The sequence below is a fragment of the Salmo salar genome, chromosome 17 (assembly GCF_965601325.2).
Source record: "Salmo salar chromosome 17, fSalSal1, whole genome shotgun sequence".
NCBI lineage: Eukaryota > Metazoa > Chordata > Actinopteri > Salmoniformes > Salmonidae > Salmo > Salmo salar.
In genome coordinates, this window is record NC_138307.1 from 7300695 (window position 1) to 7328691 (window position 27997).

Below are 27997 nucleotides of genomic sequence, written 5' to 3' on the forward strand. Positions count from 1 at the left end.
CCATTATACCAATGAAGAAGAACGTCGCCAAAGACAGTTTGACGTTATTTATTACTGTGTTTATGAGACCCGAGTTATATGTAGCTTAGCTAGAGTAGCCTCCAAATATCATATTAGTAACGTTAGCTAGCTAGCCGTCTTGAAATGAAGATGTCAACAAGTGCTGTCACGATGTTAATCATCACTGCTACTGTATGCAGCCTGTTGCTCGTTGCTCAAGGGCAGGTGGACGATGAGGAATGGATTGATCCCTATGATATGTTGAACTACGAACCAAGCACAAAGACCATGAGAAAGCCTGCTGAGGTACAGTACAAGTGGCTGCGCAATGCCTGTTTTCGTGCCATGACTCCGTGCCATTAGTTGAAATTATTTTATTGTTTAGGGTGTCCAATCAAAAACGCATATTTTGACCAGTGGGTAAAATAATGTGAAAGGCTGCAATATGTAACTTTTTAGGCGACACGACCAAATTCACAGAAATGGTTGTTATTAAAGACCAGTTTCCAGTACATGAAACTTTTGGCGTCAAGAAAAGCCATTCAACATAGCCTAGATGTATGTTTTTGCTAAATAACTTATGGATGCAGCAGTTATTAGCTAGAATCGTAACGCTCGTTGATATAGGCTTTCGCAAAAGTTAGCCAAAGAGACATTTTACTGGTTTAAGTGTAAGTATAATTCAGTTGATTTGCGATGACACAAACATTATATTAAGCAGGACTTTCAAGCGAGCAGTAATCTTATTACAATCCAAAAGTAGTGTGAAATGCATTCATAAGCAACATGTAAATGGGGGGCTTTTTTAAATGGTGTTCTATAAGAACTCCCCCATGTTATGCCACCAGCACCAATTTGTCCGCATCCGGCAATGTTTTTAAACACATAAAGGTGTCTATAGATCGGCCATTGTCATTGAAAGCAAATATAGGAAGCGGTATGTTGTATGCGCACTAATTCTATGCTTCCCGTTCTTAAGTTTCGTTTTTTGGTCTTTTACTTTCGGTTTTGTACACAAACTTCAAACAGAAGAAAATACAATATTTTTGGTTATGGATAATATATTTCACACTGTTTTTTAAATGGTACACTGATTATCTACACTAGACTTTTTTGTTTTGTCACAAACTGAAATGGCAGAACGATTTCTGCATTGTGCAGCTTTAAATGTGGAAGACACATTTCGGTTCAATGCATTCAGTTGTGCAACTGACTAGGTATCCCCCTTTCCGATGGGTGGCCAGTACTCTTCTGACTGTGCCAGGGGATGATTATAAGAGTACATGGCCATTAAACTTCCCTGGGCAAGGTGGGACGCTTGTAGTCAACAGCCAGTGGAATCGCGTGGCGCGAAATACAAATACCTCAAAAATGCTGTAACTTCAATTTCTCAAACATATGACTATTTTACACCATTTTAAAGACAAGACTCTCGTTAATCTAACCACATTGTCCGATATCAAAAAGGCTTTACAGCGAAAGCAGAACATTAGATTATGTCAGGAGAGTACCCTGCCAAAAATAATCACACAGCCATTTTCAAAGCAAGCATATATGTCACCAAAACCACAGCTAAATGCAGCACTAACCCACTCCTAGGACATTAAGTTATACAATACATGCATGTTTTGTTCAATCAAGTTCATATTTATATAAAAAAAACAGCTTTTTACATTAGCATGTGATGTTCAGAACTAGCATACCCACCGCAAACTTCCGGTGAATTTACTAAATTACTCATGATTAACGTTCACAAAATACATAATTATTTTAAGAATTATAGATACAGTACTCCTTTATGCAATCGCGGTGTCAGACTTTAAAATAGCTTTTCGGTCGAAAGCACATTTTGCAATATTCTGAGTACATAGCCCGGCCATCACGGCTCGCTATTTTGACACCCACCAAGTTTGGCCCTCAACTCAGAATTACTATTAGAAAAATTGGATTACCTTTGCTGTTCTTTGTCAGAATGCACTCCCAGGACTTCTACTTCAACAACAAATGTTGTTTTGGTTCCAAATAATCCATAGTTATATCCAAATACCGCCGTTTTTTTCGTGCGTTCAGGTCACTATCCGAAGGGTGACGCGCGAGCGCATTTCGTGACAATTTGTTTTCAAAATATTCCATTACTGTACTTCGAAGCATGTCAAACGCTGTTTAAAATCATTTATATGCTATTTTTCTCATAAAATAGCGATAATATTCCAACCAGGCGACGTTGTATTCATTCAAAGGCTGAAAAAAATAAATAATGGAATTCTCATGAACGCGCATCTCACGCAGTGTCACTGTTCCCAGGCTGACCACTCACAAATTCTCCTGCTGTTCTTCGCCCAGAGACAGCAGACACCCTATTACACTTTCTGGCGCCTTCTGAGAGCCAATGGAAGCCTTAGAAAATGTCACGTTACAGCAGAGATGCTGTATTTTCGATAGAGATGCAACTGAAGGACAACAAATTGTCAGACAGGGCACTTCCTGCATGTAATCTTCTCAGGTTTTGGCCTGCCATTTGAATTCTGTTATACTCAGACACCATTCAAACAGTTTCAGAAACTTTAGTGTTTTCTATCCAATTATATGCATATTCTCGTTTCTGGGCAAGAGTAGTAACCAGTTTAAATCGGGTACGTTTTTTTTATCCGGCCGTGCAAATACTGCCCCTTAGCCCCAACAGGCCAGATCGTTCTTCAAGATGTTCATAGATGACCAGCAGGGTCTGATGATGATGATGATGATGATGATAATAATATGTGGTTAAAGAGGATACGACAGGTCAGCAACTCCGTGGTAAATGTCAGTTGGCTTTTCCTAGCCAAACTTTCAGAAGTCGAGACAGAAGATCTGAATTTTGGCACACATGCTCAGGAATATGATTCTAGTTAACACACGTGATATATCAGACACCACTGTCCCGATTTTGGCAAATTACACTGACTGGCCCAAGGGGGCTGCTATAGTAATCAACTGAAATCCCACACTTTGAAAAAGCATATCTCCTGTCCTGTTTGAGCATTCATTTTTGTCACAAATTGGCCCAAAAGGGGGGACGACATGTTTAATGTTGCCATGTTTTGTTGTTTTTTTTGTCATGTTTCCTATTGCAGTAGCTAGCTATTTGAACAAAAACATGACGTGTGAAAATACAACCAAACATGACAAATACACATTATTTTGAACATCTCTTAAATGCTTATGACAGAATGGCGAGAAGGTGAAATGTCACTTTCCTGAGTTTTCTTTTGTTCTTTTTTTACACAGGTTTCACAGCTGCCTTCATGCAATCTGGTGTTCAAGCAATTCCTCACCAAGTTTCTGAAGGAGATTGAAAGATTTGGCCTGGTATGTTTTGGAATTGTCTCAACTTGTGTGAACACTAGCAGTCGATGCCCTAATGCTCTTTATGTAAAGGCTGGAGCTGTGGATCAGTAGGTAACCATCCCGTCTGCCCCCCTCAATCTTTTCCCCAGAGCTGATCAATCTGATTCACATTCTACTCATGTTATTTTACACACAGATGTATTTATTTATTTTTAAAAACATTTTACATAGTTGCTGCTCACCCTCCCCCGCCCGTCATGTTTCTTACATTTCTTCCCCCTCCCTTCATTTTTCTTTACTCACCCTCTTCTGAACACTCAACCAATTTAATTGACATGATGTAGCCTACGTCTCTGCCTCATATTTATGAACAGCAGAAATAAAAACCCTGCAGCTATTTGAAACGAATATTCTAAAAGTAAATATATTTTGTAGGCTAATTTAGGATGTAGGTTATAACCTTCTGTCTGTTGTAGGTTAACTAAGAATATTGCAGTAGCACAAGCAGGGCACAGTCTACACATTGCATTGGGGCAAAACAATCAGCGTTTTAACCAGATATACATTTGTGATGTTTGCAATAGCCTACTTTTACACCAGACAAAGACGTCCGAACATCGCCGTGTGGAGGAAGGACTATGGAATTACTCTTCAGCCTTTAATATCAAGCAAGCCTTTTTAATTCGAGAACAAATATCTGAGTGTTGCCAACAAAAATAATGATATTGAAAGCCAAAAAATGTGCTTATTTATTTTGCTCAAAACAAACTAATATTGCAAGGAAATAATTTTGAAAGGCAAGAACAAATTAATTGTAAATAAATGCCAAAAATATATTCAGTGAAATGGGTCCCTCTTTCCCTGCGTTTTTTTCTATTTTGGTTACGTTACCGTGCATTTTGCTTTCACTGCCTAGTAGGGCTGGGCGATATGGCCAAAATCTATATCCCGATATAGGTCATTTCATATCCCGATAACGATACATATCACGCTATAGCACATTTTCTGTAATAAATAAATAGTTTATATAAAATGATACTCAACAAATAAAAGGTACTTAGTCATATTTTATTATTTCTCCTTTTATTTAGAACCTTTGTGCAAATTTTCAATTAAGCATGTAACAAAATTAAAATATGAATATCTAAAAAGGTAAATAGAAAACACTTCAACTATAGTTGCAAACAAAATAAATATAGGCCTAAAAATGTTATATACAGTTGAAGTCGGAAGTTTACATACACTTATGCTGGAGTAATTAAAACACATTTTTCAACCATTCCACAAATTTCTTGTTAACAAACTATAGTTTTGGCAAATCGGTTAGGACATCTACTTTGTGCATGACACGTACTTTTTCCAACAATTGTTTAGACAGAATATTTCACTTTCACTGTATCACAATTCCAGTGGGTCAGAAGTTTACATACACAAAGTTGACTGTGCCTTCAAATGGCTTGGAAAATTCAAGAAAATTATGTCATGGCTTTAGATCATGGGTGTCAAATTTGGCCCGCGGGGTAATTATATTTGGCCCGCGAGACAATACCTTATTACTACTAGAGCTGGCCCGCCGGTATTATACAGCGCATTCACCGCTAATACTACGAATCCCATAATGATCTGCTGTTGTTTTCGCGCGCCAATCAGGACAGGACCCAGAAACGCCCTCTCCTCTGTGACAGTAGTCATAGCAACATAGACGCTACAACTGTCAGCGCGCTATCCCTTCCCAAAAATGGCGAAAAGAAAGGCAGAAAACAGGAGCTTTCTGGACAAGTGGGAGGCAGAATATCTGTTTACATATGTAAAAGACAAACCTGTTTGTCTTGTTTGTGGAGTCAACGTGGCTGTAAGTAAGGAGTACAACATTAGACGACACTATGAAACGAAACACCATGACAAATACAAGGACCTGGACATGACTCAAAGGAGCCAGAAAGTAGAGGAGATGAAAAGAAGTTTCGTTTCACAACAGAATATGTTCAAAAAAGCCACATCACAAAGTGAGGCTGCTGTAAAGGCTAGTTATATAGTGGCAGCAGAGATCGCAAAATCAGCCCGGCCCTTTAATGAGGGAGAGTTCGTGAAAAAGTGCATGATGAAAGTTTGTGACCTCTTATGCCCAGAGAAAAAGCAAGCATTTTCAAACGTGAGCCTGAGCAGGAACACAGTAGCTGATCGCACATGTGATCTTGCCACCAATCTGTATGACCAGCTGATGGAAAAGGGAAAAGATTTCGTTGCGTTCTCCCTCGCTGTGGATGGAGCTGCGACGCATCTGATACTGCTCAGCTGTCAGTCTTCATCCGTGGAGTATTATCATTTTATTTGTAAAATTATTAGCCAGTGGAAAAAGTTTATTTTGGTATTTAAATCAGAAGGCTGCAAATAGAAAAGAGGCATGCGATTTTTATTTAAATTGTATTTATTTAATAAATGTGCCAGAGTGCGCGATTGCATGTCGCCCCTTAAATTATATATTGTATGGTAATAAGCGATGCTTGTTCCATATTCAATGTTAAAGCAAAACTTGTTTGGGTCCATATTAAAAGGTTCATTTGTTCAATGTTGGCCCGCGACTTTGTTCAGGTTTTACATTTTGGCCCACTGGGTATTTGAGTTTGACACCCCTGCTTTAGATGCTTCTGATAGGCTAATTGACATCATTTGAGTCCATTGGAGGTGTACCTGTGAATGTATTTCAAGGCCTACCTTCAAACTCAGTTCCTCTTTGCTTGACGACATAGGAAAATCCAAAGAAATCAGCTAAGACCTCAGAAAGAAAATTGTAGACCTCCAGAAGTCTGGTTCATCCTTGGGAGCAATTTCCAAACACCTGAAGGTCCCACGTTGATTTGTACAAACAATAGTACGCAAGTATGAACACCATGGGACCATGCAGCCGTCATACCGCTCAGGAAGGAGACTCATTCTGTCTCCTAGAGATGAACGTACTTTGGTGCGAAAAGTGCAAATCAATCCCAGAACAACAGCAAAGGACCTTGTGAAGATGCTGGAGGAAACAGGTACAAAAGTATCTATATCCACAGTAAAACGAGTCCTATATCGACAACCTGAAAGGCCGCTCAGCAAGGAAGAAGCCACTGGTCCATAACGGCCATAAAAAAGCCAGACTGCAGTTTGCAACTGCACATGGGGACTTTTTGGAGAAATGTCCTCTGGTCTGATGAAACAAAAATAGAACTGTTTGGTCATAATGACCATTGTTACATTTGGAGGAAAAAGGGGGAGGCTTGCAAGCCGAAGAACACCATCCCAACAGTGAAGCACGGGGTGGCAGCATCATGTTGTGGGGTGCTTTGCTGCAGGAGGGACTGGTGCACTTAACAAAATTGATGGCATCATGAGGGAGGAAAATTATGTGGATATATTGAAGCAACATCTCAAGACATCAGTCAGGAAGTTAAAGCTTGGTTGCAAATGGGTCTTCCAAATGGACAATGACCCCAAGCATACTTCCAAAGTTGTGGGAAAATGGCTTAAGGACAACAAAGTCAAGGTATTGGAGTGGCCATCACAAAGCTCTGACATCAATCCTATAGAAAATTTGTGGGCAGAACTGAAAAGTGTGTGCGAGCAAAGATGCCTACAAACCTCACTCAGTTACACCAGCTCTGTCAGGAGGAATGGGCCAAAATTCACCCAACGTATTGTGGGAAGCTTGTGGAAGGCTACCTGAAACATTTGACCCAAGTTAAACAATTTAAAGGCAATGCTACCGAATACTAATTGAGTGTATGTAAACTTCTGACCCACTGGGAATGTGAAGAAAGAAATAAAAGATGAAAGAAATAATTCTCTCTACTATTATTCTGACATTTCACATTCTTAATAAAGTGGTGATCCTAACTGACCTAAGACAGGGAATTTTACTAGGATTAAATGTCAGGAATTGTGAAACTGAGTTTAAATGTATTTGGCTAAGGTGTATGTAAACTTCCGACTTCAACTGTGTGTATATATTTATTTTTTGGGGGGGAGGGGGCTTGCTTGTTTTGCATGTTATTTTGACGTTAATACGTGTCACACATCAATTTGCATTTGGTACCTTGGGTCGAACGTTAGCACTAACTCACAAAGCCGTTTATTATGTTCAACATAGGAGAGCCAAACACAGGAAGTAGCTCTTTCAGTAGTTTAGTTGGAATAGGGTCCAGTATGCAGCTTGAAGGTTGAGGCTATGATGATTTTCATATAAAGTAGCTTGATTGCTCATTCCAGAAGTTAGATGTGTTGATTAGCATCACCTGGACTATTATCTTCAGCACCTAACCACAGAGTTTCTAAACCCAGAGGCGCAACATTGCGAGATTAATGGAAAAAATTGCGAAGAAGACCGGCATTTGGGATTTGAGACGTCTATGGGTTTGATATTGCAGCCGACAGTGCAGGCAATTATTATTAGCATTATTATTTGTAGATCAGTCATTCACATTTTTCCCACGATATATCACAGGTGTGATGCTCTTAAACACAGCCAATGAGAGTGGAAAATCTGTGTGAGAAAAAAGTGGAAAATTCTTCCATAGTTAATTTTCTCAATCTAAAGGCACAACCTGGATTAGAGCCAAAGTCTTAAGTAGTTGAACATGTATTACTCCAACCTTGTGAAAGTGACACTGACGTGTTCCTGCGCATGAGCTTAGCTAGCCAATGTCACCATGACATTGCCTATAAGTGTGATCGGGGATTTCTATTGGTAGAAGCAGTTTCTGCCCATCGTCATACTGTACTACTAGCTAAGAAGCTAGCAAGCAAGTTGATTAACACAAATGACTGTGGTCATTTCTAGATAGCTGCAGTGCCAAAACCAACTTTTTCTAAACCTCAAATTACACTGCAATCGGAAAGTATTCAGACCCCTTGACTTTTTCCACACTTTGTTACGTTACAGCCTTATTCTAAAATTGATTAAATTGTTTTTTTCCGCTCCTTAATCTACACACAATACCCCATAATGACAAAGCAAAAACAGGTTTTTAGAAATGTTTGCCAATTTATAAATAAAAAAACTGGAGATATGTAAATGTGATAAGTATTCAGACCCTTTAGTCAGTACTTTGTTGAAACACTTGGTAGCGATTACAGCCTCAAGTCTTCTTGGGTATGATGGTATGAGCTTGACACAGCTATATTTGGGGACTTTCTCCTATTCTTCTCTGCAGATCCTTTCAAGCGCTCAGGTTGGATGGGGAGCGTCGGTGCACAGATATTTTCTGGTCTCTCCAGAGATATTCAGTCGGGTTCAAGTCCGGGCACTGACTGGGCCACTAAAGGACATTCAGAGACTTGTCCCGAAGCCACTCCTGCGTTGTCTTGGCTGTGTGCTTGAGGTCATTGTTCTGTTGGAAGGTGAACCTTTTCCCCAGTCTGAGGTCCTGAGAACCTGCTCTAGAGCAGGTTTTCATTGCTCTGTTCATCTTTCCTCTCCTGACTAGTCTCCCAGTCCCTGCTGCTGAAAAACATCCCCACAGCATGATAATGCTGGCACCACCATGCTTCACCGTAGGGATGGTGCCAGGTTTCCTCCAGACGTGACGCTTGGCATTCAGGCCAAAGAGTTCAAAGTTGGTTTCATTAGACCAGAGAATCTTGTTTCTCATGGTCTGAGAGTCCGTTATGTGCCTTTTGGCAAACTCCAAGCAGTCTGTAATTTGCCTTTTACTGAGGTGTGGCTTCCGTCTGGCCACTCTACCATGAAGGCCTGATTGGTGGAGTGCTGCAGAGATGTTTGTCCGTCTGGAAGGTTCTCCCATCTCCACGGAGAAGCTCTGTCAGTGACCACCGGGTTCTTCTCCCCCGATTTCTTGTTTGGCTGGGCGGCCAGCTCTCAGAAGAGTCTTGGTGGTTCCAAACTTCCATTTAAGAGTGATGGAGGCCACTGTGTTCTTGGGGACCTTCAATGCTGCAGGAATGTTTTGTTACCCTTCCCCAGATCTGTGCCTCGACGCAATCCTGTCTCGGAACTCTACGGACAATTACTTCGACCTCATGGCGTAGTTTTTGCTCTGACATGCAATGTCAACAACTGTGGGACCTTTTTAAATAGACAGATGTGTTCCTTTTTCAAATCATGTCAATTTAATTAACCACAGGTGGACTCCAAGTTGTAGAAACAGCTCAAGGTTGATCAATGGAAACAGGATGCACCTGAGCTCAATTGAGTCTCATAGCGAAGGGTCTGAATACGTATGTAAATAAGGATTTCTGTTTTTATTTTGAATAAATGTGCAAAAATGTCAATCTGTTCGCTTTGTCATTATGGAGTATTGTGTGTATATTGAGGATGTTTTTTTTAAATCTATTTTAGAATAAGGCTGTAATGTAACAATGTAGAAAAAGTCAAGGGGTCTGAATACTTTCTGTATGTACACTATATATAGAAAAGTATGTTGACACCCCTTCAAATTAGTGGATTTGTCTATTTCAGCCACATCCAAGCTGACAGGTGTATAAAATCAAGCACACAGCTACGCAATCTCCATAGACAAACATTGGCAGTAGAATGGCCTAACTGAAGACGGCAGTGACTTTCAATGTGGCACCGTCATAGGATGCCACCTTTCCAACTTTCAGTTCGTCAAATTTCTGCCCTGCTAGAGCTGCCCAGGTCAAATGTAAATGCTGTTATTGTGAAGTGGAAACATTTAGGAGCAACAACGGCTCAGCCGTGAAGTGGTAGGCCACGCAAGCCCTCGGTTTCAACACTCATTACAGAGTCCCAAACTGCCTCTGGAAGCAACGTCAGCACAATAACTGTTCTTTGGGAGCTTCATGGATTTCCATGGTCGAGCAGCTGCACACAAGCCTAAGATCACAATGCCAAGCGTCGGCTGAAGTGTGTAAATCTCGCCGCCATTGGACTCTGGAGCGGTGGAAACGCGTTCTCTGGAGTGATGAATCACGCTTCACCATCTGTCAGTCTGGGTTTGGCGGATGCCAGGAGAACGCTACCTTCCCCAATGCATAGTGTCACCTTAAAGTTTAGGGGAGGAGGAATGATGGTCTGGGGCAATTTTTTCCTATGGTTCGGGCTAGGCCCTTTAGTTCCAGTGAAGGGAAATGTTAACGCTACAGCATACAATGACATTCTAGGTGATTCTGTGCTTCCAGCTTTGTGGCAACAGTTTGGGGAAGGCCCTTTCCTGTTTCAGCATGGGAAGGCCCTTTCCTGTTTCAGCATGACAATGCCCCCGTGCACAAAGCGTGGTCCATACAGAAATTGTTTGTTGAGATCGGTGTGGAAGAACTTTACTGGCCTGCACAGAGCCCTGACCTTGACCCCATCTAACACGTTTTGGGATGAATTGGAACACTGACCTCACTAATGCTCTTGTAGCTGAATGGAAGCAAGTCCCCACAGTAATTTTCCAACATCTAGTGGAAAGCCTTCCCAGAAGAGTGGAGGCTGTTATAGCAGCAAAGGGGAACCAACTCCATATTAATGCCCATGATTTTGGAATGAGATGTTTGACGAGCAGGTGTTCACATACTTTAGGTGATGTAGTGTATATATTGCCAGTAACAGTAACTCAAAGTTGTGTAGTTGTCACATTTTTGGAGACCGAGTAGATGGACATAACCTTGCCATAACATTCTTTGAGTTAGCCCTTGGTGAGACAGTTGACAAAGCTGTTTCTTGACTCTACTGTTAAAGCTGCAAGACATGGACATTATTGCATATCGTTTTTCCTTGCTGGTGTCGACTGGAAAACCAGAGGCATAAGGCAGATAAGTGTTTAATTAGTTCCTAGATTTGTTATGTCTATGCCGTAGCAATCAGTATACACAATGAACCATCACAAATTATTTTATTAAGGATATATCCCTTACTGTATGTACACTTGGGACCTGTGATAGAGGCAACAGTTATTGTTCTCATTTTCAAGAAACATGTTACAATTGTTTTCAATTCGTTCGTTTCCAACATAAGCTTGGCAGAACTTCACTAAAAGACAAGAACATTTCTATATTGTAATTCTATTTGCAGAAAACCTTATTGAACATGTGGCTGGTAACAAATTGTCACTGTAAACTTGACTGAAAACAGTTCAGCAACAATGGATAAGTCTGCCCTACTTCTCATTGGTACAGTTCAAAATATTGGTAGTATTATTATGGGAGAAAGTCATATTCCTCCTCGGCTACTCAGCTATGGAGATAGGCGGTTCTGGCTGATGACCTATGAAAAAGGACCACAAGGAATTATCAAAAAGATTAACATGGGTGGAAACCTAATACAGTTTATCAATGTACAACTAACGATAGTCACAATTCAAATACTTAAAACAAAAAATGTTAATGATATCCATGCTCCGGTTTAGTGCATGTTTTTACATTCAACCATTCACTTAATTTACCCAAGTATGGTCTTTATTGTAGTCGAATAGGTGTTTTAGCACAGGTAGGCATGACGATTTACACACTGCTGCTCTTCAGGGCCAAGAATGAGGAACACTAGTGCACACTTTGGGAGGAAGAGTGAAGAATCAGGACACAAGCCTTGCAAACAGAAACTTGACTTGCAACAAAGAAATGTCACTTACAAGAACTCTGTGGTGGAGGATGGGACTACAACAATAATGTAATCAAATTTGAACATTACCATGCCATAGAGTAGCACTTAAACATTGAATTTGAACTTACTGCTATTAGCCCATATAAACACATCAAAAGGAAGTAAGTGTCGGTCCTATATCTGAGAGATGTAAGAAAGGCGTGGAATTACCCGTATACCAAAACGCAGAACAGCATCCTGTTCGTGAGAGTCTTATCTTTCCATAGAGGGGTCACATTAGTGTGTAGCCCAAACCGTTCAGAAAATCAGTTTGAGCGAAAAAGTTTTCGGGACGTCTCCTGGTCTGCCAAATACTGCTTTAGCTTTGCCACCTTCCACAGCAGATGCGGAAGGCCGGCATGAGCAGATGCAGTGGATCAAAACGTAGCCCATGCAACAAAAAAAACATCTCTACATTAAACAGATTTTGATCGGGATTTTTGTATTACGCTAATTAGATTTCCACTCATATCAGCTCTAGGGGGTTATGAAGTAAATAAATTTGTGCGAGCTGGTAAAATCCCTCCATGCAGGCTGGTAAAATCCCTCCATGCAAGGTTGAAAACCAAATGGCCAGTAGCCTATCATAAAAGCGTCAAGAAAAGTTAAAGTTGTGACCCTGTAGCCTATTTCCCAAATATTTTAATAGGCAGAGAAGTTGCCCAAAATATGCCGCATTCAAAAAGAACAAGAATGAAGGTCAGTCTATTGACCTAGGCATAGGCTATTCTCAATCGCAGCTTTATGAGAGACGGAACAAACAATATGACCGTTAAGAAAGGAAGATGAGGCAAATAAAGCAATTTATTATCCGGTTCTGAAGACGCTAGACTTGCTTCTATCCAGCCCATGATTTAAAACCTAACTCGGTATGGTAAGAAAGCCTGTTGCTCATCAGTTGACTGTCTTATCTTCATGGGCGCGCCACAAAGACGTGCACACACACCTGACCTGGCCATGCTGAAACTCCTCCAGAAAGATTAGAAAAGATTTGCCTTCACTTAGCTTCTGCCCACAACCATTATTTTTCGCCATAATTCGTCCAGTTATAGCATGTGATTTTGCGCTATAGCGGAGGTATTTATAATAGGGGGCAATACCATCTTTTATAGAAGTCTTGAGTACATAATCACAATGGGATAAAGGTTGACGTCGCCCAGCCCAAGTTTTACCCCCTTGTGATGTAATATTCCATCTGTATTTGCCAAGTGCCTGTACTTTGTGCTATTTATTTTCTATTCCTTTCCAACCACTAGCCCAGTGATTTCCAGAATGATCTCTACTACGACGCCAAAGTGAGACTGTCTCGGCAAGCGTTGGCGGAGATCTGGAAGCTTCTGGAGGGAATGGACAGCTGTAGAATGGGGGATCTGGACGATGTCCTCAGCCAGGTCCTGGTGGATCTCAAGCCACGTGACCTCGAGGCCTCGAGATGGCACTTTGAGGACACCTTTGGGGTAGAGATCGACACAGTCATGAAGGTGATAATGTGTAGCAGAGGGGACTGTGATGCTCAAAATCAAGTGGATTTCCCGCCGCACACACCACGTGTGGTTTGCCTAAAGGAATTGATGATTGACAGTTTGTAAAGTAGGCTACACAGGCAGGGAGGATGAAATTAAAATGACTTTTATTTGTCTGTGAGGGAACTTCTTTTCTGGACTTACAAGTTCATACGTGTAAGAAAACACGGTAACTCATAGGCTAGGACTAGCCTACACACAAACTAAAGGACATATAAAAACAAAACTACTCTCAATGGTGCTGGCTGGCATGTCTGATCTCTGCTTGAGGAGGCGAGTCCGATCTGCTCCACTGACTGACTGAGATGCGTATGAAGCTAACTGCCACTTTTGTGTTCATCTTAACCGCTCCGATTCAGAGCACAGTCATTTACTGTACACTCAAGACAAGACAGAACTGATACCACTCGTTGGCGTTACAACGCCAGGAATATTTCTCATAGTCATCGCAGTTATTTAAGGAGCGACTGCCCCTAAAACTTCTCGTTTTGAAAATGGCCTATGTGGCATCAATATGAGCCAGAAACATTTATTCGCGTGTCAACATTGACTACAAAATGTAAATAGGATAATTTTGGTCATAAAGTAGTTCTCCTCCAAAACAGATTTGCACAATAGGAAAGAAGGGAATGTCACGGAATGAAGGGTACCGTAACAGTTTTCCATGCGTTGGGTTTATTATAATCCTGCCCACAGCTGGCAGTACCCAAGTAATCATCAATTAGGAGCGCAGCTGCACGCAACCTGATCGTAATGCCCATGGTCAATTTGGTTTGACATTCGATATCCCTATGTGGCTAGTTGGAGACATCCGTAAATTACACAATGTACATGGGACAATATTTTAAAAGGTCGGTAGCTCCACATTTTTACGACTTAACCTCAAACCATCTATACATTTTAGAAATTCAGATACAAATATTGAAAGCATTTAATGAGACAACTAAAAGATGTGCGACATGAAAATATTGTCCCAGAGATTGGCTATCCAAAGTCGAGCCAAATTTCCCACGGTCGCTCACCAGCCGGCTGAAGCGAAATGACAAAATGATTTTGTTAACTCTTCCCACCTGCAAACACGAGACACCCACATCAAACCACACCCCGAAACCAAATCCTGTTTGAATTCAGTCATGGCTGCTAGCATTTCTTAATGAACCAAATCAAAACAAAGCCAAATCTGGACCTTCTCTAAAGCAGGGTTTCCCAAACTCTGTCCTGGGGGCCCCCCTTGGTGCACGTAAAAGATTTTGCCCTAGCACTTCACAGCTGATTTCAAATAACCAACTCATCATCAAGCGACTATTTGAATCTGCTTGTGTAGTGTTAATGAACAATTCTAAACTGGCCCCCAGGACAGACTTTAGGAAATCCTGTTCTAAAGGATCTTCTCTCTCTTCCAGGTGTTTGTTTGTGTCTTAATTATAGTGGTCATCATCTGCAGCGAGCTGCGGTCTACAGTCTCCTGGTTTGTCCAGTTCAAGCGAATCTTCGCCATCTGCTTTGTCATCAGTCTGGTGTGGTTTTGCTTCTTCCTCTACAAGGTAAATTATCAATACACACTTCCATGCATTCTGTAAAATGTCCACTTGCTAATAGCCCCTTACTGTCTATGATGTTCTATGTCTAGTAGTAAATAAATATAATTCATTTAAAGAATATTTGAAGGTGCAAAATTACTTATTTACAGACAGAGTGCCCAGTCTGGCTACTTTCAGTGTAGGGTCTGTCTGATTCAGGATTGATTCATGTTCTCAGAGGTAAAAAAATATATAGGCTAAATGCTACAACAGTATTTTATGTCTTGGCAAATAATATTTTTCTGGGGGGTTTATGAACAGCTAAGGTAAGCTATTTATAATATGCCATAGTCTATTCTTAAATCTGAGCCAACTAAATCAATTTTTAGGAACACCAAGGAATATCTTGAGGGGAAAAACAAAATATCAGGAGAGTTGGACGTGTTTTTTTTTGTGAGATTGATTGATACATGAGGGATAATAGCAGTTGTGGAACCAGGGTTCGAACTGTGGGTGTGTGGTCCCAGGAATGGCAGCACTGCCACTAAACCAACTTCTGACCCAGGAATGGTACAACGCTAAATCCATCATATCTGTCATTGTAATAGTATTGTCCTGTCAGATTGACTTGGCCGTCGACGCGAAAAGCACCGGGAAAATTGACTGGTGGGACTTAAATGGTGAGATGATGCAAAAAAAAAACATTAACACTTGACCTTGGCATAACAAAAAATGTGAGATTACGTTTGAAGAAATGCGTCGTTCTTTTATAATAATTGGTGCATGAAGAGATAATAGATCCACGAGGTGGTTGGATAACTGTCATTGTAGCAAAAAAATCGGGTGTCTTAAACGTTTCATTCATTTCTGTTCTATCTATACTATAGGCCGTAATTGATTTTGGCCCAATAGGACTGGCATATTTCCACATTCAAGGAGCTTTCCGTTTTAATTGGGTTATTTTGCCTAAAAACCTTTTAGGCCTACGTATAGAAACATTTAAAAACAACTCTGCATTCCTGCCCAGCCTGGCAAAAGTGGCCCGACCGGAATCTAGCATCCCCAGTGGCTCTGCAAGTGTACAGCTCTCCAGGGCACTTAGCATGAGCCTGAAGTCACAGACTCTGGCCAAACTCATCTTTCTAAAAGTGAATTCAACTGCGCTGAACCTAATCAGGGATTTTTCGTTTCATTTTTATTTAATTCTAAGTAAGTCACAGCCAATATGCGCGATGTAGAGACTATAATGATTTAATACAACGAAATGTTGTTTAATGCTGAGAGCTTAATGCACTTCTGCCCAGCCAGGCAAGAGTGGCCAAACGCCTGGCCGGCTCTCCAGGCACCATCGCATGAGCCTGAAGCCACAGACTGGCCAAACTCATGTTTCAAATTTTTTTATTCAAAGGCACTATTAAGTCATTTTTCATTACATTTTTATTTAACTCTGAGTCACAGCCTATATGTGCAATTTATAGACTATAATGATTTAATACAACCAGCCTATTGTATCTCACAAGCAAATGCTTCACAATGTATTTATTTGTAGGCTATAGCCCTGAAATAATATAGCCTTAATAATTCATTTTCGTTCCTGACTACCTGCTATGTAGCCTATTTTCGCTTCTTACATTCACCTTTTCATGTTTATTCAAATGCATATGTTTTGGTTTCAATACTTAAAAAACAATTGGTAGATCAGGTGGTCACAAATAGTGTTGGTTAAATTGTGATTTTAATGAATGGAGTGAATTTGGAGCAGCAGTTTTTTTTGTGTTTTTTGTCAGCATGGAGCGGTTTTGACCTCCATGTGCGATTCTCAACCACTCAACTCCGCTCACATACTCTGGAGACCATTTAGACCTGAGCACCTTTTTCTTGTATCATTATCAGTAGTAATAATCATTTTATGGGTTAGGGCTGATAAAATTGTAAATGACTATCTCTCTCTCTACTGGTTTATACAATGATGTCCTCTTAGTATGAATGTATGTTTTTTATATATCCTTGGCGATTGAAAGTGGTGTTCGGTTTAAGCTCTTTGTGTATGAGAAGTGGAGTTATTTAGTGGACTGCAGTGAACTGTAGAAATGTGTACTCCCAATAACTCAAGGCCTCTCTCCACTGGTAAGAAGTCCTGTGATATGCACCGAGGTTCTAGATTTCAGGCAGACAGCAAAAAAGCTCAAACTAGATTTGTTACACCCAACTGGATGTGTCAGCTAAGAACATACACAGTGCAGTGCCCATTTTATAGCCTTAGTTCTCACCTCTTCCTTTCCAGAAATATGTGTTTCAGTGCTTTTCCATCATCCAGTATTTCTCTGTGCTCCTCCTTGCATGTCACAGGACTTGTTATCAGTCAAGAAAGGGCTTGAGTTATAGGGAGAACACATTCCTGCAGTCCACTAAAACATTTCACTTCTCATACACACAGAGCTTCCACCTAACACTACTTTACATCTCAAAGGATATATATAAAAAAAACATCTATTCAAGAGAATATAGTGATATAAACCAGTAAAGATATAAAATAGTCAGATTGTAAATTACTATTTTATATATCAGCCCTTACCCATAATTATTAATACAGATAAGCGTACAAGAAAATGTGCTCAGGTCTTAATGGTCTCCAACAGCATAAACACTTTGCACTGTTTGCAGTAAGCTTACTGTGGAAATGCATATGGGTTTATGTTGTCATGAAGCCTATTGTATTGGACTCCTTCCTACCTTTACCCCAGATTGGTACAGAGGTGCCATGACTCTCCAGGAAGGTCTCTGTAAGATGTACAACGAAGTCCTCAACGTCACCCCAATCCTTCTCGTACCCCAAGCTATGGTAACCTGTAGTTGACAACCGGGGTTGGGGACAATTCCATTTCAGTTCAGCCATACAGGATGTAAGTGCAGAACCTTTGGTCTAGCGGTAATGCTCTAGGCACATAAATTGCTCCCTACCGGAGACCAGGGATCAAACCCCAACTCCAACCCTTATATCCTTCCCATCTCTCTGTATCCGTCTCTAATTCTACCTGTCCAAATAAAGTAAACGATGAGTGAATCCTTCCTGCATTGACTGCACTGAAATGGAATTGACCTGTTGATGATCAATAACCTGTGTAGCATTTAGCCTATTTCCAATAGGATGTGGTGTGTCGTTATGTCTCTGTCGGCAATCACTATGTCCATCACTAACTTCTTCACGGAAACTCAGAAGCACTTTGGCCAGAGGATCAGCGAGTTGCTCGTAGCCCTCAAGGACCTACCGGTAACCCGGGATATCCCTGTGCTTTCCATCCCGGTGCTTTCTGTCCTGGTGCGTACACACACACACACTTGAAACACTGTCAGAAGGGCTGGGGTAAATTCCATTTCAATTAAAACAATTCAGAAAGAGAATTGTTGTTGAAAAATCCTTAAGAAAATAAATGGCCCTTTTCAATGCTTGAATGAGAAATTAAATTTACTTCCATATTGAAATGGAATTGAACCCATCCCTGACTACCACACAGCATTTACAGTAACTGTTTCCAGTTTTAGCCAGTAGCCAGTCCCCTACATGTCACTGAAGCAGTATATTCCTCATGTTCCTCAGGTGTTTATGTACTGTAGATGCCAGGCAGCCATCAAGCACGGCATTACGAGACTGCTGCGCATCGGCAGTCTCGGACCAGCCATGGACCAGCCCGAGCCCCAGGCCCATCTGAGAGGTACAAACCACGACCCACTGGCAGGGGGGGAGGCCCCTCAATGCTCCTCTCCCAGAAACGTGGAGACCCTGAGGAACGATGACGTCCAGGAAGAGATACAACAACCAGTTGTAGCTGGGGCCACAACTGAAGGCAATGACTCACAAGAAGCTAAACCCTCTCCAGCTAAAGCCAAACCCAATGAGAGGGACGTGACATCTGAATCTAAGGTGGCTACTGACGGGGAGTCTAAGCAGCTGGCCGAGAGGCAGACCTCACCAACTACACAAGGGAATAATGTAAGTGGTTTGTGTTGATCTCGGCTGAGTTATGGATGCAAAGGTGTTCCCTTATGAACCTGGGGGCTTATCAAAAGCATCATTCTAGGTCTTTAGCCGCTACACTGGAAGTGTTTACCGGAGGTAAGGCCAGCAGAGAGCAAGCCACTCCAGCAAGTGGTCTCAGCCGCGAGCTGAAAGTGAAATCCTTAAAACTACAACCAAACCAAATTTTACACTTCAGAGCTGCAAGCCACAGAGGGGACCCGCCAGCCTCTGTAGCAGTGGAGGAAAAGGTTGTGTAGAGTGGGGATTTGGGGAAATTGTTTGTAGAAGGACTGAAAAGTTCAACTGTGACTTTTTAAAAAGGACCTTCTACTCCAAAATGAATTAAAATAATCTAAAATATAATTTCCACCTCTAGAAATAAGCCCAATAAGATATTACATATTGGTAAAATAATTTTAACATATTGGACCAAGCATATAGCCTATGCATGGTCCATCTTATCAGGTATGCTATAAGCATTATCACCTGTAGCCCGACTGATGCAGCATAGTGGCAATAAATAAATAGGCTGACGCATTGGTTTGCCTATCTGCATTTAGCATGGGCATAATCATTAGCTATATCCGAAATGGTATCTTTTAACTAGTTAGCATGCAATGTTTTGAGATAATGTGAATGATGTGTATGGTATTACAATAGACAAATCCACATGAATAGGCAGGTGTACATCATTGGGTATTCTAATATACACTGAGTGTACAAAATATTATGAACACCTGCTCTTTCCATGAGACTGACCAGGCGAAGGCGATGTCGCTTGTTAAATCCACTTCAATCAGTGTAGATGAAGGGGAGGAAAAGGGGTTGCGCTACTCAATATTAGGAAGGTGGTGTTAATGTTTTGTACACAGTGCATTCGGAAAGTATTCAGACCCCTTCCCTTTTTCCACATTTTGTTACGTTACAGCTTTATACTAAAATTGATTAAATTATTTTTTCCCCCCCTCAATCTACACACAATACCTTGAAATGACAAAGCGAAAAATAGGTTTTTTAAAATGTTTGCTAATTTTATAAAAAATAAAAACCAGAAATACCCTATTTTCACAAGTATTCAGACCCTTTGCCATGAGACTTGAAATTGAGCACAGGTGCATCCTGTTTCCATTGATCATCCTTGAGATGTTTCTACAACTTGATTGGACTCCCCTGTCGTGTCTGGACTCATTAAATGTGAAGACTTATTTTATCAATTCTCTATGTGTAATTATTATTACGTGATTAAACTAATCATGTAAACTTGAATTAACTAGGAAGTCGGGGCACCACGATTTTTTTTTTTTATAGAGTCTCTATTTCTCGACTCTTAAGATATTTTCATATCTTAACAAAACAGTCTAAGGAATTATTATTACCTAATCTGTTCTCATTACTGAACGTCGCAAACCCTTGAATATCTGCACGAACCCTAGCCTAAATCATGAATCGGTGATGTACAAATTGGCTTATTTATTTACTAACGACATAATCACACAGAATTACTTACAAACAAACAAACAGTAGATATTTGGGTTACTACATGATACAAAGAAAAAGTCCCTAGCGGACGAAGGCGATATGACGGCTTGGTAGACAAACGAAAGGGGTGGGGACTGAGCGAGAGCGGGGAAAAACTAAATGGATTCACTACACACAGTTGATAATTATATTAATTGAAATGCTAATCCTTTGCACATGAATGGCCGCTCATTCGAGAATAATTGCAATGTATATATTTATGCCCGTATGTCGTTGTCTTCTCTGTTGGAATCCGGTCCGTCTGCTGGAGAGTCAGTTCATAATTGTCCGTAGAGCTCTGAGACAGGATTATGTCAAGGCACAGATCTGGGGAAGGGTACCAAAAAAATTCTGCAGCATTGAAGATCCCCAAGAACACAGTGGCCTCCATCATTCTTAAATGGAAGAAGTTTGGAACCACCAAAACTCGTCCTAGAGCTGGCCGCCCGGTCAAACTGAGCAATCGTGGGAGACGGGCCTTGGTCAGGGAGGTGACGAAGAACCCAATGGTCACTGACAGAGCTCCGGAGTTCCTCTGTGGAGATGGAAGAACCTTCTAGAAGGACAACCATCTCTACAGCACTCAACCAGTCAGGACTTTATGGTAGAGTCGCCAGACGGAAGCCACTCCTCAGTAAAAGGCACAATAGCCAGTTTGGAGATTGCCAAAAGGCACCTAAAGGACTCTGACCATGAGAAACAAGATTCTCTGGTCTGATGAAACCAACCAATATATACTCTTTGGCCTGAATGCCAAGAGTCACATCTGAAGGAAACCTGGCACCATCCCTACGGTGAAGCATGGTGGTGGAAGCATCATGCTGTGGGCATGTTTTTCAGCGGCAGGGACTGGGAGACTAGTGAGGATTGAGGAAAAGATTAACGGAGCAAAGAACAAAGAGATCCTTGACGAAAACCCGGTCCAGAACGTTCAGGACCTCAGACTGGGATGACGGTTCACCTTCCAACAGGACAAAAACCCTAAGCACACAGCCAAGACAACGCGGGAGTGTCTTTAGGACAAGTCTCTTAATGACCTTGAGTGGCCCAGCCAGACCCCGGACTTTAACCCAATCAAACATCTCTGGAGAGACCTGATAATAGCTGTGCAGCGACACTCCCCATCCAACCTGACAGAGCTTGAGAGGATTTGCAGAGAAGAATGGGAGAAACTCCCCAAATACATGTGTGCCAAGCTTATAGTGTCCTACCCTTGAAGAATCAAGGCTGTAATCACTGCCAAAGGTGCTTCAACAAAGTACTGAGTAAAGGGTCTGAATACCTATGTAAATGTGATATTAGTTTTTTTATTTGTAATACATTTGCAAAAATGTCTAAACCAGTTTTTGCTCTGTCATTATGGGGTATTGTGTTTAGATTGAGGAAAATCGATTTTAGAATAAGGCTGTAACGTAAAGAGTCAAGGGGTCTGAATACTTTTCGAATGCACTGTAGCTGTGGCTTCTCATAAGTTGGAATGATTTGTTTCTAAATATTGCTCTTTGCTTACTGTTTGCAGATGCAGGAGAAGTCATCAGAAGAGAAGATTTCATCCATCTCAGGGCAGCATGGTGAAACAGATGGGGTGCCTGTACAAGAGACTGAACCAGCGTCGCTAGCGCTATAGACGATGTTCTTGTCATTGACAGCAGTGCGAAATCTCAAATCCATGAGTTGGATGCCTTAAGCCAGTTATGAAGATGCAGTTTATCAAGAGAATAAAGAATAGTTTTATTTCATTTTTTGAAAATGTTTTTCAGTTTACAATGTAGGCCGTAGTGATTTTTTGCTTTTTTTAAAGATGTTTGTTTACCTGTCTTATGTTCATTTTTTTTGTTAGGGAAAGACCAGCTTTAATATTGCATATAGATTGTATAGATTCCATCAATGTAATTGTCTGCATCATTTACAAACCCCATTTTTTTTGTTTATATATATTTAACACACAGTACTGTTCAAAACACTAGTCTCAACATCAACAGTGAAGAGGCGATGCTGGCCTTCCAGGCAGAGTTCCTCTGTCCAGTGTCTGTTATTTTGCCCATCTTAATCTTTTCTTTTTATTGGCCAGTCTGAGATATGGCTTTTTCTTTGCAACTCTGCCTAGAATTCCAGCATCCCGTAGTCTCCTGTTCACTGTAGATGTTGAGACTGGTGTATTGCGGATACTATTTAATGAAGCTGCCAGTTGAGGACTTGTGAGGCATCTGTTTCTCAAACTAGACACTAATGTACTTGTCCTCTTGCTCAGTTGTGCACTGGGGCCTCCCACTCTTTCTATTCTGGTTAGAGCCAGTTTGCGCTATTCTGTGAAGGGTGTAGTACACAGCGTTGTACGAGATCTTCAATTTCTTGGCAAATTCTCGCATGGAATAACCTTCATTTCTCAGAACAAGAATAGACTGACGAGTTTCAGAAGAAAGTTCTTTGCTTCTGGCCATTTTGAGCCTGTAATCGAACCAACAAATGCTGATGCTCCAGATAATCGAGTAGTCTAAAGAAGGCCAATTTTATTGCTTCTTTAATCAGAACGACTTTTTTCAGCTGTGCTAACATAATTGCAAAAGCGTTTTCTAATGATCAATTAGCCTTTTTAAAATTATAAACTTGGATTAGCTATAAACTATCAAAATAAAGTCGCACACTCCATGTGTAATCTCCCAGCAATTTAATGGGTATTTACCAACATTTGGGCATCACTGTGCCTTCCTCAGGGTAATGTCATGAATACTTAAACCAGGTTATGTAGACACACAGTGCAATTAGTGTAACCAATGACAATAGGCGGTGACCCGATCCTGTAGGTTCATGCTCTACAACATTCGCAGAGTACGACCCTGCCTCACACAGGAAGCGGTGCAGGTTCTAATCCAGGCACTTGTCATCTCCCGTCTGGATTACTGCAACTCTCTGTTGGCTGGGCTCCCTGCCTGTGCCATTAAACCCCTACAACTCATCCAGAACGCCGCAGCCCGTCTGGTGTTCAACCTTCCCAAGTTCTCTCACGTCACCCCGCTCCTCCGCTCTCTCCACTGGCTTCCAGTTGAAGCTCGCATCCGCTACAAGACCATGGTGCTTGCCTACGGAGCTGTGAGGGGAACGGCACCTCCGTACCTTCAGGCTCTGATCAGGCCCTACACCCAAACAAGGGCACTGCGTTCATCCACCTCTGGCCTGCTCGCCTCCCTACCTCTGAGGAAGCACAGTTCCCGCTCAGCCCAGTCAAAACTGTTTGCTGCTCTGGCACCCCAATGGTGGAACAAGCTCCCTCACGACGCCAGGACAGCGGAGTCAGTCACCACCTTCCAGAGACACCTGAAACCCCACCTCTTTAAGGAATACCTAGGATAGGATAAAGTAATCCTTCTAACCCCCCCCCCCCCCCCCTTAAAAGATTTAGATGCACTATTGTAAAGTGGTTGTTCCACTGGATATCATAAGGTGAATGCACCAATTTGTAAGTCGCTCTGGATAAGAGCGTCTGCTAAATGACTTAAATGTAGTGAGGGGTGTGTCATTAATTAAATTAATTAAAATGAATTAAACTGTTAAATAGTATATGGCATAAATATATTATGCTATTATCATATAGAAACCTAATGGAATAGTGTACATCATATTAGCGTCAACATACATTATTGTTAAACTCAATTTCACAATCATTTCGTATATCGTTTTTGTTACATGTAATCTTTTGGTTCAACCTTAATATATAATTTAACATCAACAGGGGGAACATATTAGGAATACGCTAATAAGCTGTAAAAATAATTTTTCAATTTATAAGACTTGTTCATAGAGGAAAATGTGTTCATAAGAAGTGCCTGAGTTCAAAGTCAATATTCAGACCACTAGGGGTCAATGTTTTTAGATAGGATATCCAGTAAGCCTCTGTTTGTAGTAGTAGGATCTCAATGTTACCTCCTCTCCTTGGTAGAGCAACACGCTCAATGCCTGTGTATTTCAGGGAGGGGATGGGATGGTTAGCTTCAAGAAAGTGAGCTGCTACTGGATAGTCAATGTTCTTACACCTGATTGAGCTGCGGTGTTCAGCTATGCGTTGTTTTTAATTGTCTTTTCGTTTGTCCTACATAGGCTTTTCCACATGAACAGGTGATGAGATAGATTACTCCCTTGGTCTTGCATGAGATGATACCCCAAACAGGGATCTTTCGACCTGTATGTGGGTGTCTGAAAAAATACGTTTTTTATAGTGTTATTGCACTGCGCATGAGCCACATTTTTGTAGTTCCCATTTGGGATAGGTGTCAAGAGTGTCTGAATGGGCTCAGGGGACATGTCAGAACTCACCAAACTATCTCCAATATTGCGACCACGCTTATAGACCACCAGTGGGGGTTCCTTGAGGAGATGTGATTTATTTATTTAAATTTTGTCTGATTGCAGAATATACCAGTGCTTTTTTAGGATTGCTTTCATTTTCTCCGAACCCTTGGTGTACTTAGTGCAAAAGACGGTTGCGTTGTTTTTCTTCTTTGGTTGAGTTTTTAGTAATTCCGCTCTTGGTTTTTGAGATATTTGCATCATTGCCGCATCAAGAGTTTTGTCCTTGGAGCCTGTCATTTTGAATTTCTGTCATTTTGTTTTAGCATTGCTAAATCTGACTGGTGGCCACAGATTCATTTAACCCTGCATAACTGGCTAGATGGTAGGCCATTCTTGAGGGGAAGGGGACGCATACTATCAGCACATAGCAAGGTTTTGCGCTCTGTAGTCTTTGTGTATAAGTCTGTGTGTAATGCATCATTCTCTTGTGATGATCCATAAGTCCAGGTAGTTTATTCTTCTCTCATCAGTCTGCATGGTGAATTTGAGGTATTCAGAGCTCTCGTTTAGAGTTTGGAATGAATTTAGTTCCTGCTGACTGCCTTCCCAGAGCACAAAGACATCATCTATGTATCTCTTCCATAGAAGTATTTTAGAAAGTAAGGGGTGTGTCTCTGTTTTATAAAGGAATGCTTCTTCAAATTGTCCCACATACAGGTTTACATAGTTGTGGGAGAAAGGGGAGCCCATGGCTACACCCTGAATTTGAAAGGAAAAAGTCTGACTCAAAGACAAAGTAGTTATGGGATAATACCAGTTTAGTAAGTTGTAAGATGCAATCATTGGATGGAGCATGGGTAGAGTCTCTCTGCTGAAGCTAGTGTTGTAGCGCCTGCAAGCCTCCAGTGTGTAGGATGTTAATGTACAAGCTCTCCACATCAAAAGTGGCCAGGAGGATGCCCTCTCGTATCCTTCCTAATGGGAAATGAAACTTGGATTAGCGAACACAATGTGCCATTGGAACACAGGAGTGATGGTTGCTGATAATGGGAATCTGTATGCCAAAGTAGATATTCCATTTAAAAAATCAGCCGTTTCCAGTTACAATAGTCATTTACAACATTAACAATGTCTACACTGTATTTCTGATCAATTTGATGTTATTTTAATGGTCGTTTTTGAAAGAAAATAAGGTAATGTCTAAGTGACCCCAAACTTTTGAACGGTAGTATGTATGTACATACATACATACAGTTGAAGTCGGAAGTTTACATACACCTTAGCCAAATACATTTAAACTCCGTTTTTCACAATATATCCACATAATTTTCTTTCCTCATGATGCCATCTATTTTGTGAAGTGCACCAGTTCCTCCTGCAGCAAGGCACCCCCACAACATGATGCTGCCACCCCCGTGCTTCACGGTTGGGATGGTGTTCTTCGGCTTGCAAGCCTTCCCCTTTTTCCTCCAAACATAATGATGGTCGTTATGGCCAAACAGTTCTATATTTGTTTCATCAGACCAGAGGACATTTCTCCAAAATTGTACGATCTTTGTCCCCATTTGCAGCTGCAAACTGTAGTCTGGCTTTTCTATGGCGGTTTTGCAGCAGTGGCTTCTTCCTTGTTGAGCGGCCTTTCAGGTTATGTGGACATAGGACTCGTTTTACTGTGGATATAGATACTTTGATACCTGTTTCCTCCAGCATCTTCACACGGCTCTTTGCTGTTGTTCTGGGATTGATTTTCACTTTTCACACCAAAGTACATTCATCTCTAGGAGACAGAACGCATCTCCTTCCTGAGCGGTATGACGGCTGCTTGGTCCCATGGTGTTTATGCTTGCGTACTATTGTTTGTACAGATGAACGTGGTACCTTCAGGCGTTTGGAAATTGCTCCCAAGGATGAACCAGACTTGTGGAGGTCTACAATTTTTTTCTGAGGTCTTTGTCGATTTCTTTTTGATTTTTCCAATGATGTCAAGCAACGAGGCACTGAGTTTGAAGGTAGGCCTTGAAATACATCCACAGGTACACTGCCAATTGACTCAAATTATGTCAATTAGCCTATCAGAAGCTTCTAAAGCCATGACATCATTTTCGGGAATTTTCCAAGCTGTTTAAAGGCACAGTCAACTTAGTGTATGTAAACATCTGACCCACTGGAATTGTGATACAGTGAAGTAATCTGTATGAAAAAAATTGTTGGAAAAATGACTTGTGTCATGCACAAAGTAGATGTCCTAACCGACTTGCCAAAACTATAGTTTGTTAACAAGAAATTTGTGGAGTGGTTGAAAAACGAGTTTTAATGACTCCAACCTAAGTGTATGTAAACTTCTGACTTCAACTGTATATCCCACACACACACACACATATATACAGTACCAGTCAAAAGTTTGGACACACCACCTCATTCCAGGGTTTTTATTTATTTTTACTGTTTTCTACATTGTAGAATAATAGTGAAGACATCAAACTATGACATACCTCATATGGAATCATGTAGTAACCAAAAAAGTGTTAATAAGCAAATAAAAATATATTTTATATTTGAGATTCTTCAATATAACCACCTTTTGCCTTGATGACTGCTTTGCACAAGATCCTTACTACTTTTTTTTTCCAATCAGTGTATTTGAGTTGAACCACTATTGTATTATTTGTTCTGTCTTTTCTGGTGGATTAAACTGAAATTGCAACCCAACTTTCTATGGCTTGTTTTAAAAATAGCGATATATTGGAGATTGTTTAACTTTCAATTAACCGAAAGCGAGAGGTTGTAATCTGAATAAAGGGAAAAAGGCCATTCTTGAACATGGGGTGAGACATTCTTGCTAATCTGCTAGAAAACCTGTTCAGATTTAAGTATACCTGACGCATTTAGTGATTTGGTCTGTTTTATTATTTCTGCCCTCTGAATTCATATTCATTATTTAAATTGGCCCGTTTTAATTTTCTCTGCCTTGCCATTCCAAATCCCCCCCCCCCCCAAAAAAAATGTTGCTCATGTAATAAAAAATAAAAAACAGGTTGTTAGGTGTAGGCAAGACCATAAGCAAATAGGTCAACTGGGATATGACTAAAGAGTTAATCGGTGATTTTTTTTTTTTCCCCCCACAAATAGATGGATATTTTTCTTTTCATGGTAGCAAGATCTTATCTATCTTTCAGACCATTTTATTGGGAAACTACACGGTAATGTAAAAGTTGTATTTTTA

The 27997-nt window shown here is 40.9% G+C and overlaps 1 protein-coding gene across 3 annotated transcripts; it reads left to right on the top strand.

Moving 5' to 3' along the window:
• clcc1 (Chloride channel CLIC-like protein 1) lies at positions 1–27328 on the top strand. 3 transcript variants are annotated; one of them, XM_014151388.3, is made up of 7 exons: positions 3–306; positions 3268–3348; positions 13165–13389; positions 14835–14975; positions 18169–18270; positions 18550–18942; positions 22007–27328. In XM_014151388.3, the coding sequence occupies exons 1-7, from the start codon at positions 145–147 to the stop codon at positions 22112–22114; spliced, it is 1212 nt and encodes a 403-aa protein (XP_014006863.1). In that variant the 5' UTR covers positions 3–144; the 3' UTR covers positions 22115–27328.
• Positions 27329–27997: the final 669 nt, after the last annotated feature.